Source organism: Euwallacea fornicatus, chromosome 2 (assembly GCF_040115645.1).
Source record: "Euwallacea fornicatus isolate EFF26 chromosome 2, ASM4011564v1, whole genome shotgun sequence".
Lineage (NCBI taxonomy): Eukaryota > Metazoa > Arthropoda > Insecta > Coleoptera > Curculionidae > Euwallacea > Euwallacea fornicatus.
Window position 1 is genome coordinate 6,198,534 of NC_089542.1, and position 12,704 is coordinate 6,211,237.

At 33.2% G+C, this 12,704-nt stretch overlaps 1 protein-coding gene across 1 annotated transcript; it reads right to left on the reverse strand.

Annotated features, from left to right (window-relative positions):
- Positions 1 to 4,650: 4,650 nt before the first annotated feature.
- Positions 4,651 to 7,372, reverse strand: LOC136350250 (carboxypeptidase N subunit 2-like). The gene is made up of 6 exons (XM_066301791.1): positions 7,117 to 7,372; positions 6,914 to 7,064; positions 6,259 to 6,862; positions 5,946 to 6,205; positions 5,761 to 5,886; positions 4,651 to 5,705 (listed from the first exon to the last, which is right to left on the reverse strand). Exons 1-6 carry the CDS (start codon positions 7,316 to 7,318, stop codon positions 5,516 to 5,518), a joined length of 1,533 nt encoding a protein of 510 aa, XP_066157888.1. The 5' UTR covers positions 7,319 to 7,372; the 3' UTR covers positions 4,651 to 5,515.
- Between the last annotated feature and the right edge of the window lie 5,332 nt (positions 7,373 to 12,704).

Sequence of the window (12,704 nt, forward strand, 5' to 3'; positions counted from 1 at the left end):
ACCATTGCGATAATTTTTTTGTCTTTGAAAAGATTAATCTGAATATAAAATAAAAGTAAAAATTATATTTTAAGATAAGATAAGAAGTTTTTGTTGACTGAAGTTAACTAGCGACTTTAAACGTAAGATGTGCTATGTCTTTCAAATTAGGAAAATAAATATTTCATTTAATGACTAACAATATACAGAGTGTCTCATTAAAAAAAATATGGAAAACACGCATATCTCTAATAATTATTTTAATACATTGTGGAAAACTTGCTGATATTCCCTAAACTATGTCTGTTCAATCAACTTAACATCTTTGAAGATAAAAAAGTAATAGCTATATGGAATGGTTGCAGTCTAAATGAATCGCACTGTACAAGGTCTCTCAAATACGACATTTCATAGGGCATCTCAGTAATTACTGTGACATAATGTTTTCACAGTCCTGTGCTTGCTTTTAAGAAGCGAGAATTGAGAGGAACAAAAAAGTTGTCCCCGTAATGGTTTCTCAAATACAGAGTGTTTTTAAAATCTTGGCATTTTGAGACTACCTCTTAATTTTATTTATCCAATAAGATATTGAGAAAGTAAAAAGTGATTCTAATCGAATGTCTCCGTTGCATCCATTGGCCTAGTTCGTTTTATATTACTCCAAATGGTTTAGCCACAATTATTTTCAATTATAATTTTTTAACAAGACCCCCCACATAAAAGATATTTCAGTTTTAACCTTTAAAACTTTAATAGCGTATTGAATGTCCAAAAACAATGTCAGTTTGCTACATAAACCAACGTCCAAGAAAGTTTCCTTCAGTGGATATAGGGAGTTCAAATTTAATTTAAAAAATCGAAAATACTAAATTTCTTCAAAAAAAGCTAAAGATCCTTTAACGAAATTTTGGAGATGTAGACAACTATAAACAACGCATATGTTTTTTTGGGATTTTTTTCCAGTGGATTGCCTACGTTCATGTTAGGGGATGTTTTTTCAGAAAAAAATGATACGCTGCTAGCTTTCTTGTAAAATTGCAAAAGAGCAACGCGAAATTCAGTAAATAAAATAAAAAAGATTGGGAAATTCCAGAGGAAATACTAAGAGAGGTACTGTTGAATCAAATTGTATTATATGTACACATCAGATCATAAATATACGTATTTGTGGGGTGCTTTTATCCTTAATGGTCTCAACAGTCGGCAGCCATTAAAGATGCTTAACGACTGCCATCTATTAAGAACCGTTTATTATGTCTATTTTGAGGTGTGTTAAATGTAAATAATAGTATATGGTGTAATGAAAACGTTATTCGGAGTGTTGCTTCGTGACTCCTATAATATACCAAAATTGAATAAAAATTATAACGCATGGAAAGCTGCCAAAATGTTGTGAGGAATGGGAGCACTATATTTATGCCAAAAAACTTCAGATGGGACTTGAACAAATGCTTGTAACGCCACCTTTAGACACAGAGTTTTTGGAGCCTCCTTTCTCCTCCAGAAGAAATGTCGAGGAGGAACAGAAAAAGGTTGCTTTAATATTGCTACTTACTACGAACAAAAATAACTGGTGTAGTTCTATAGGAAAAGAGTACAGCTTGAATATATCCAGAACTACCCTACTTTCTCGAATTTTTTTCATCGTACAGTAAAATGAGAAAAAATCAAATATGTAAGTCATTATGAAACTCTATTTTCTGTAATTGGTGTCATATTGAATCGTATCATACAGAATCTCATTCGTTATATAAAAGGATACTTTCTATAACTGACCAGCTATATCGCCATTCTTTATAATACAGAGTGAATATTTATATACTTTTGTATGTAAAATGACCCTCCACATATTTGGCTACGCAGTATCTCCCAAGTTTTACGTTGCAAATTATTTTGAACAGTGACAATATTTGATTATTACTGGAAGTTCATATATTGATAACATTATCTTCTTAATTTTACACGTTCTAATTATGATTAACGCGAGTTTTTTCTCATCTCAGATGTTTTTAAGTAGCCCTGTAGTATTAGCACAAATGATTCTCGTAAGTATGCTACTATCTGCACTTTTTTCAAAAAATCACAGCTTTGTCTTACAAATTGTTAATTGCTGTGAGGCTCCTAAATTAAAAGAATCTGGGGCCCCAAAAGTAAAAGAAAACCTCATAAATACAATTATTTAACCTGCAATATAAATTTTGTGGTCTCATTTATTTGTTTAAAAAAAAATAAAAATTTGATAATTTTATTAGAGATACCAATAATCTACTTTCAAGCCAAAAAAGTACAAATCGCTGAAAAATATCAAATTTATTAAAGCTTTACTTCGGGATCGAAATCGTGGAAAATTGCAAAACAAAAATAAAATTTTAGGGATTCAGTTGCGGGTCCAGAATTTTTAAGAAATCTGAAATTTTAGATACGATTATCAAATTTTTTTGTTCTACTTCGTGTTTTATGCAAAAAACTTAGAGATTCAAGCTAGAAAACTAAATTCAGCAACTGCGTATTTCCAAGTTTGACTGGGTATTATTTTAAAAGACAAAAACTCTGTAAAAGGCTTGGAAGGAATAAACGGCAAAAAACTGGAACTCACTAAATACGTTCGAAATATCAAAATAAAAATCAATAAACGGATAAAACATTTTCTTATCGCTGACGTAGAAGATAATGCGAGCAGTATGAAAACTCAACCTAAACACCAAGTCCGCCAGCAAACCATTATTAAACAAAGGATACATAGTGAGGGCAAATACAAAGAACAATACTCATCATCCTAGCAAAAAAAAGCAGAATTGAAAAATGTGAACCTTCAACATTGTGTCTATAGAAAAAAAGCCTTGATGGTTCCCAAAATTCGGAACTTTGAATTTCAAAAATGATGTTGCCACGTTGCGAAAGAAGAGTGATAATGTTGAAATTTAATTTTTTTGACCCAAATTTAACTTTTATGGGACCCCAATGGTTGAGCTCCAGAAACCTGCACCCTACATACAGAAAAATTAAATAGCAATAATTCAAGAAACAATTCTGTTACTAACAATACCATATGCAGAAAAGTTCCTATAAACATAAAGCGGCACGTGACAAACAGCCCTTTCAAGACTCGCCCTTGAAGATGATTTTTCACCAGTACTTTTGAAACGGTTTGAGGTTCACTAATGAAATTGTTTACGTTTATGAAATTTTTTATGCTGAATCAAAAAATCTAAACAGAATTTAAAGCGAACTTTCAAAAGTGTATTATACAGAGTCGGATTAGGGTATTTTTAAGCCCAGCTTTTTTGCTTGCTATTCTTTTTAAAATTTGACTATATTGGTAAAAAAATTTGGATTTTTTTGCCTGAAAAGGGTATTCTTAATTTTTTATTATTGTATACAGCCTGTCTCATACAGAACAGGCGAAGCTATAACTCAGTTATTTATGAACGGATTTTAATGAACTAAAAACCAAATAAAGTGATACTGTTCAAACTACTAAATGACATCAAAGTTGCTTTCATTTAATTTAACTTCTTCTGCTTCATGTGTCAACACCAGAATTTTAAATGGAATATCGTGCTCTTTTACATTTTCGTCTCATCTTGTTTAACTTATGGCTCAGAAATCTCCAGTGTGTGGTACCTACCTAGTGTGCGTTATATTGAATAAGCAGAAACACTTTTTAAATACGTAATAAATTAAAAAAAAAACTCAGTCATTAGATTATGCTAGCGATTCTGGTAAGTATTATTCAGTATTTATGGAACACATTTATATTTTTAAAACTAACATTTAAAACTAAAACTAAGAGTTATTCATATGTATGATCGTCTCAGAGTAAATGGGTTGACCCCTTCCATGAAGGTCACAAGGAGTTTTTTTTAATTCATATTAGCAACATATAGCAAATTGATTATAATTTTAATAAAAATCATACAAATTTTATAGTAGAAAGAAATTTAATCGTTTCTGAAAATTCCCTTAAAATATACAGGGTTATTCACGCTATACGGCTCGGAATATTGTGGCCAAAATACGAGGTTTTCTAAAAATTTTTCTTTTGGGTTATATGGGGATCTATTATGGCTACTTTTTAAAATTATTTTCATATTATACAGGGTGTCCCAAAAGTGCTAAAAGTATCAAAGTTGTGTTTTTTTAAATGGAACCCCTTGTATATTGTTGCATTTTTGGATTCTCCGATCAAAATAAATGTGTGTTTTAATAAGGTTTACAATACCTAGCACTTACGGTTTTTGAAATAATTTAAATTTTGTAAAAATTTGGCCTAATTTTCATGTTTTAACCACTTAAGCAGTATTTAAGTTATGTAAGCGTAATTTACAGTGTAGTGTAATAATGGATCATACTTTATATCCCAATCATGAAAAACTTGCCAGCTTATACAGGGTGTGCAAAAATTAAAACTATTCAAATGAGGACTTTAAGTGGCTATAACTGGATTAATTTAAATGCAATGCCATATTTTTTAACTTACCAGGATATGTAGTTTTTAAATACCCATCGAATGGTACTAGGGTGTTCATAGCTAAGTCTTCGCGTTTTTGCAGAATGCACTAAATAATGGCTCCTTGCGCCATTTGGCGTCTTTTAGTTCAAAGTTCTAAATCACATATCAAGTATAACATAAAACGGAAACAAAATATTTATTACAGATGTTCGAAATGTATAATATTTACCTCTTAAAAAATGTAATATCCACTGAATTTAAAATTTGTCCATTACCCTTAGTGCCCAACAATGACTTATTTTTAGAACTGGGATATAATCAAAAGTTTGGTAGTTCATAATGGATTATCATATTTTCAAAGCGTCCCTCGTAGAGCTGGAGCTAACGCTAATGTGAAAGTTACGCCTTACTTTTACTTTCTGTCACATTTATGACCAATAGCATCACGTGTAGTTATCCTTTTTCTAGATAAACGCCAAGCGCGAAACCCGCAACTTAGAATACCTTATACCAAGAACTTTTGATGAATATATAAAGCGAAACTCCATTTGTAAAAAATACGGGAAACTTTTCTTCGCCAAAAAGCTAAATTTTTATCCCTCTAAGTAAAAATTACTGTTGACATTACAGATTTTCTGATGTCGATGAAGTTTGTGAAAATTTTGAATCACCATTTTTAAGTCAAAATCCGGACCCTTAGGGAGGTTTCTTGAAACCACAAATACTTTGAAGCTTTGAGACCCTATTTAATTGACAAGAATTAAATTTATTAATCACCCTTCACACATCCACGTCCATGGTTTTTAATTTTAAAATTAAGGGAGGTGACAGATATTATAAAAAAATTAAAGTCTAAAAATACTATCTATATATAAAATTAATATCTGAAAAAGATTACCATTTTTTAGACAGAAATTCAACAACAACAAATACACCGATTTTTAAAACTAATAAGTGTCAATAATATATAGTTGCATAGTACGCTCTGCTGTCTATGAGAATTTTAAGGAAGTTCTATCGTATTCTTGGAAAAAATAATCATGCAGGGACCATCTACAGATACAATTTTATTCTAGAGAGCAGTTAAGTATTGCTTTCATTCATCCCAGATTGTTTCACTGGAATTCTAACTGCAAAGTTGGTCATGCTGGCCCACTGCCCTTCACAAAGTTTATCGAAAGTCATGTCTTTCAGGAGCAGTCCACCTAAATCTCCTGGACCTCTGCAGGATAAGTCGGAATCCAGCAACTTATCCTGGTTTGCATTGATCCAGCTAAAAATTATTTTGAAAACATATATAAGAATTCTGAGTATAATTTGAAACACACAGCGACAGATACAGGATGTTACAATCGCAATGCCATGGGTTTTTAGCTAGTTTCATTGCCGATAACTGAGTGAGTGGTTCGAAGATTTTTGCGGGTAAAAATTGGAATTTATTGCTATCTAGCTGCCTGAAATTTATTTCAAACTTTGAATGAAAATTCGATCATCATTAGAAGCTCATACATACAGTTTTTGCAAACTGGGCGTATATGAGAATAACCTGGCACTAATATCTTTCAATATGTTATTGTTTAAGAGCAAGGATGTGAGACTGATAAGCCCATTAAAGGTTTTTTCTTTGAGCTCTTCCAGGTTATTTGAAAACAAAAACAGCTTTTCCAAGTCTCGATTTCGAATCAGAGCGTTTTCTGGAAAGCTGCTTATAAGATTTTGTTCCAGGTGAAGTTCTATTAGGCTGGTTAGTCCCATGAAGTCTTCTGTGGTTATCTACAATAAAATATTTTTACTGAAAATAATTTTTAGTAAATCTGAAGGATTACCTGGGTTATTTGATTTCCACTCAGCTGCAAACTAGTCAGTCCGGCTAGGCTAGTAAATAACTTCTCCGATAAATGAGTAATCCTGTTTTTCCTCAAATTCAACAACTCCAAGTTTGAGACCTCATCAAATATCCCAGTTGGCAATAAACTGATATCATTTTCAGCCAAATGTAAACGCCTCAGAGCTTTTAAATCGGCAAAAACAAACTTGGGCAACATTTCCAGGTGATTGTTGCTCAAATCCAGATCTTCCAGGAACTCTAATTTATTAAATAATGTTTCGGAAATAATTCGCAGCTGGTTTCTGGATAGGTGCAGTAAAATCAAATTTTTGGAATCTCGGAAGAGGTTTGAGGGGAGGGATTTAAGGAAATTTCCAGAAACATCAAAGGTCTTCAGACTTGTCAAGCCTTCTAGAAGGTTTTCGGGTAATTCCTCCAATTTATTTCGGTGCAGTCGTAAATAAACCAAATTGGTTACTTTAGTGAAAATGCTTGGAGGTAGGTAGTCAATACTGTTGTCGAATAAATCTAATTCCATTAGGTATGTTAATCCACTGAAAGCTGCTTTGTTTAATGTAGTCAAAGAGTTAATGCCCAAATCTCTAAAGTATTTATTGTTTATTAGCTGAAGTTGTAGACTTAGCAAAACTTACATGACCCTAACATCATAAGGAAGCACCTGCTCTGAGGGTAGGTGCAGGATTCCCTGCTGCCAGCAACTTATAGATTTCGTCTCAGGTTTACACATACAAGGCCCTTTTGAACACTCAATCCATTTTCCATCCTCCTTTACGATTTGCCACACTAAAACCCCTAACAACAGCAAACGAATTTCCCCATCCAGACAAATAACTACCTGGTTGTTCTAATGATCTGAGCCTTCTCTCCAACTTCACCAAATTATCGTTCGTCCTGTTCCTTTGCTCCATTTTGTCTGCTAACTCTGTCAACTGTATCAAGCTTTCTTCAAGGGCTTGGCATGCCGATATCTCACAAACTGGAAGAGTATCATCATTTGCACTGGCAAAAGTTGCCAGAAATAATAAAAGAAGGCACATTTGCACTATCAAACTTGGCAATGAAGTGTGCGTTGAGACAACTTCCTTGTGCGTAGATGGTGATTCTTTTTAACTACATAAGTGTGTGATGTTATTGAATAATGCGGTTTTATTTTATTGGGTTTGATTGATGTGAAATTCGGCATGAAATGGGAGATTCCTGTTTGGGACAAGGCTGAAGTCATTGTAGCTTTGTTAATAGTTTACCCTAACCTATGTAGTCCTGCCTTATCTGAATGCAGACATCGGGAAAGTCTAAGAATATTGTTATAAATAAATTCAAGTTTTTCTGAAATTTCTTAGAAAATAAAGTGATGCATTTATAGTGTTGGAAGGTGCTTAAGATACGGAAAAAGTAAGTCTTTGTTGATAGATTGAAAAATTATATTGATTTATTCATAAGTTGTAAATGTAACTAAAAACGCCCTTCTTTTAACTTAACAAAGCATTCTCAGCAACCAAAAAATACTAAGGTCCAATACAAAGTGTGGCCTCCACGATTATTAATTAGAGCCCTAATTCTACTGTCGTCCATACTCAAAGTATGTTATTGGTTTCCACTTGTGGTATTCTTCTCCATTCTTCCTATAGTAGCTCCCGGAATAGGAACGTACCGTGAATGTTGGCCATATGTGGCAAAACTCTTCTTTGAAGCACGTCCGAAACATGCTCAATTGGATTCAGATCTAACGATTGTGCTGGCCACGGCAAGGTAAGGATTCCTTCGATGGCCAGTCAGTCTATCATAATACCGGTGACACATGAATGAGCATTATGATGCATGACGAATAAGTTTTGGCCAACAGCACCAGCAACTGGTCGGATTGTAGCGTCAAGAATGCTATCTATGTACTGTCGAGGTGCCTGCCACCTCTAATGGCTTTGGTGTCAGTCATAATTCTGGCCCAAATCGTTATTGTACAAATTCTATATAAATAGACTTTCTGAACATGTCCTAAACGTTCAACATTTCCAGACCGTCTCCATGTTCTTGTTCGATGAGAATATGGGTGAAATTCAAATTTGAATTCGACAGTGAGTAAAACTGTATCCTAATCAATTCCAATTTCGATATTCTTGACACCACTCTAATCTTGCAGAGCGATTGCCTCTAGATAGAGGTGAACATCTCAGTGATCTTCGACTATGAAGATTGGCTTCATGTAGAGGATTTCTAACAGTATCTCGACCTATAGTTACGCGATGCTCCCCGATGTCAATCTGGAACCGATCTGGGTACTATAATTGTAGATTGCCTTCTAGCTGTTTAAACTGAAAATTGATCTTAAGTTGCAGTTGTAATAGATCCGTATTCTGGGTGTTCGACGGGAGTTCAAGTTTCCCCAAAGCGTCTCTATAATCGCCTGATTCGATACGCTGCGAAATATAATACTTATGCGCTAAGCTACTTCAATTTGTCTCAAACCAGATGGAAAGAGGTCTACTACTCAATTCACCTGATCCAGAGTTAAATGTCGTTCTATGGCAAAACACAGTATTTTCAAAGCAGTTGCTACACACCAACTAGTATCGAACGAATGAAATTGAATCAACTCGATACTTTACCGGAGTACCAGATTTTTACTTTTTATTTTGGACTTTTACAGTTAATTTAAATATACAATAGGTCAAAAAAGTATTCGTACATCTCGAAATATATCATACATCAGCTATTTTGAGGGAGTAAAAAGAAAAAAGTTTGGATTTTTTAAAATTCATTTATGCAAAAAAAAGATCATCTTTTCATACAAAAAAGAATAAAGTCACGATGTCTTTTTGGTCACAAAAAAAATTAACATTTAAGTTTTCCAGGTGTATACAAAAAAGTTTTGATACATTTTGTTTGTTTGGTATTTTTGGAAAATATTCTTGTTTTTCAAATTCCGCTAGTACTCGATAAATAGTAATTAGTTAATTTAAGATCATTTTTGTCGAAAAACACGATTCGAAGGGGTTTTAGAGGTCAAAAAAATTAATCAATTTGCGCAGACCTCAAAAAAATCATAGGAAAAGTTCATCCGAATGCTAAATCTTATAGAGATATTTCTGAAAGAGTTGAAATAAGTTTTCCCACCATTGGAACGTCATTAAAAAGCACAAATCAACAGGATCTGTAAGTAATTTAAGCCGCTCTGGAACGCCATTGAAGATAACTCAGGGGAACGAGCATTTTATTTTAAGAAAAATTTAAAAACAACCTGATTTAAGTGTCCCACATTTCGCAGCGGAATTGGAGAGAACCACTGGTCAAGAAAATCATCCCGAACGGGATATGGCCGTAGAAGGCCTGCAAAAAAACCATGGATAACTAAAGCCAATGGAAAGAAACGGGTTGCATTTGCGTTTAAATATTTAAGTAGGTCCATTCAATTTTGGAATCAGGTGATTTTCTCTGATGATAGTAAGTATAACTTATTTGGATCTGATGAGGGCAAAACAATGTGGAGAAAACCCGGGGAAAAAATGAATAAGCATAATTTAAGACCAACAGTGAAGCATGGCGGTCGAGGTGTAATGGTCTGGGGATGTATGGCTGCTATGAGGGTGGGTAACACAGCATTTATTGAAGGAAACATTAATACCTTCGAATAAAGAGATATCCTAGCCAATAATTTAAAAACTAGCGCTAACAAAATTGGTTTGGATAATCAATTTTACTTTCAACAAAATGATGACCTCAATCACTCGTCGGGGCTAGTCCATGAATGGCTGTTATAAAATACTTCTCATCTGTTAAATCCCCCCAATCAGCACCTGACCTCAACCCGATTGAGCGTTTGTGGGAGCATTTGGAGAGGCAGATTAGAAAAAGGGAATATAACAGCAGGTTCGCGATGTAATTTTAGAGCAATGAGATAAAATACTAGAAGAAATCACATTTAATTTAGTAGAATCGATGCTGATGTATTTGCAAACTGTTCTTGATGCAAAAGGGCCTCCTTATTATATATTATTTAAAAATCCAAACTTTTTTGTTTTTAGTCTTTCAAAATAGCTGATGTATGATATTCGACGAGGTGTACGAATACTTTTTTGACCTACTGTATATAAAAAGTGAAGATTAATATAGTACAGTATAAACTACGATGGAAATTACTTGTTTAACAGCTTCATGATTTTTTTTTAAATATCCTCAGACTGTTCCGACGTGTGTAGTTAAATATCTCTTTATGGCTCTCACTTTTCGTAGTGGCTCATCCGATCTTCTCGTATATGTCATAAATGAAATCCTGACATAAATAACGATGCATTAAGGAAAGATAATCCGCCATGAAAGTATAATTGACGCGATAATAATTTTCTTCTATATTTAGCCTTCTAACTGCCTTTGGCTGCATTACAAGGCAGGTGCCTGTCTTACCACAGACTGAGTATCCTGGGACTGAAATTGTTCTTGAACGCAATTCGTTTCTGGACTAAATGCGTCGACATGTTTATTAAACAGTACAACAGGAAGTATTATTGATTTTAATGGATTTTTCGACAGATTGGGGGTAGGAGATTCCACCCAGGCGGCAATGGGATTTTTTTAAGAATCAGTGGAACAGGAACATGAAGATAGAGGAATTTAGGGAATTTTCCAGATGAAATTGGTACAATTGAGGATACTCGGACAAATGATCTGGAAAGTCGTTTACAAATTCCTAACAGGTTTTGTAAACTTTGGAACACTCAAATTTAAAAAAAAAATGTTTTATAGACAAATATCCAAAAATTGCTTCTGAAAAGGGTGAGAATCCCTTAAAAAAGGAATTCTAAAGGTGTTTTGTTTGCGAATATTTTTAAAACGGCTTTCGCTAAAATAACAAAATTCGAATTACCTTAATAAGTTGGAAGGGGAAAACTTGTTTTGTGTTAATAATTGCAGATTTTAGTTAGGGATGTTACATCCCTTTACGTCTCCTACGTAAATGTTGCCTTAACTTTTTTAATCGGGACACTTCTTAATTTTGCAAATCATATTACTGAATCGCAAATATATTTAAGTAAAAAATATCCTCTTATTTCATCTCGTTAGGATGCACGATTACGTGGAAATCGAAATGCATCGTCATAAACATAGTAGGCATTCTTGTAATAGAAATGTTTTTTTATTAATTAACAATAGAACACTAATATTATTAAGGATTATCACTTATTCAAAACAAATGTTGGAAATGGCCTCCGAAAAAAACATGTTCACAATTTACCCCCCCTCCCCTGAGGGGTTCTCTCAACTAAAAGAAGCAATTTTTGGGTTACGTTTATAAAAACCTTTTTATTGTAATTTTAATTTCTAGAATCGTCTCCCAAAATATTTTCACGTTATTTCCAGATACCCTATATACATAATATATTCAAAGAGCATTTATAGTGTAAATACATCTACAGAAATTTTTTAATCTGGAAATCATTAGTCTGAGTTATCTGTTTTTCTAATAACAATTTTTTACAATGTAGTATTATTCTTTAAGAGCGCTTTTAAAGCAACATTCAAGGCATTTACATGAGATCCTCGTACGCCACTACTTCTCAATTAATTAAGCTAAAAATCTTACCAATGATAGGCGATGTTTCTGTGATACTTCACCCAGAAAATCTTTCATTTAGAAGGAGTATTATTGTAATAATAACACTTACTTTTCAAAATTAATCATTTTTCACTTCTGGCAATTTTACGATGATTAAAATTTCTCTCCCTGTTTGTAATCAGTATTTATCCATTTCAAAATTAATCTAGTACAATATTAATTTGTTGAGATAAAGGCTCCAACATTTACATTTTCAGATGCAATTTTTGCACCGTAAAAACTGGACAAAGTCAATGGGGTACCTTGCTTCAGACCATTCTCCAAATATTCGGAACTGTTATATATTTCTCTTTTTATGGTACTTTTTTTCCTTTCAAAACACATCCAGTATCACAATACTTTTTTGAGAAACTATACATATGTATAGTCTATGTTCAAAAGAAATAGTATTGTTCGGAAAAATTAGTTAATGTCAGTAGCGTAACTGGCTTCTGGCATTTGCATGAATTTTTTAACTGTCTTTTCCCATTCGTAATTGATTTTTATAAGTACCATTTAAAAATTATTCCAGTAAATTCTATATTTTTTCGCTAATATCAAAATAACTGAAGTTAATGACGAAGGCCCTTTTCCATTAATCTGTTCAATGCACAGGTACACGCTTTTCAAAATTCATCACGTGGCCAATATACCTCATTTTACTTATTTGTTTCATTTTTAATTTGTTTATTTTCTTAACAGACAATTTCTTCTCTTTCCTTTTGTATTGCATCAATTATTATACGTAGGGCACCTCTAAATGACCTCTTCAATGCGCATTGGCGAACTACATTCACGAGAACTAGCAATTTTTATTTTTCCTACAATACTGAATG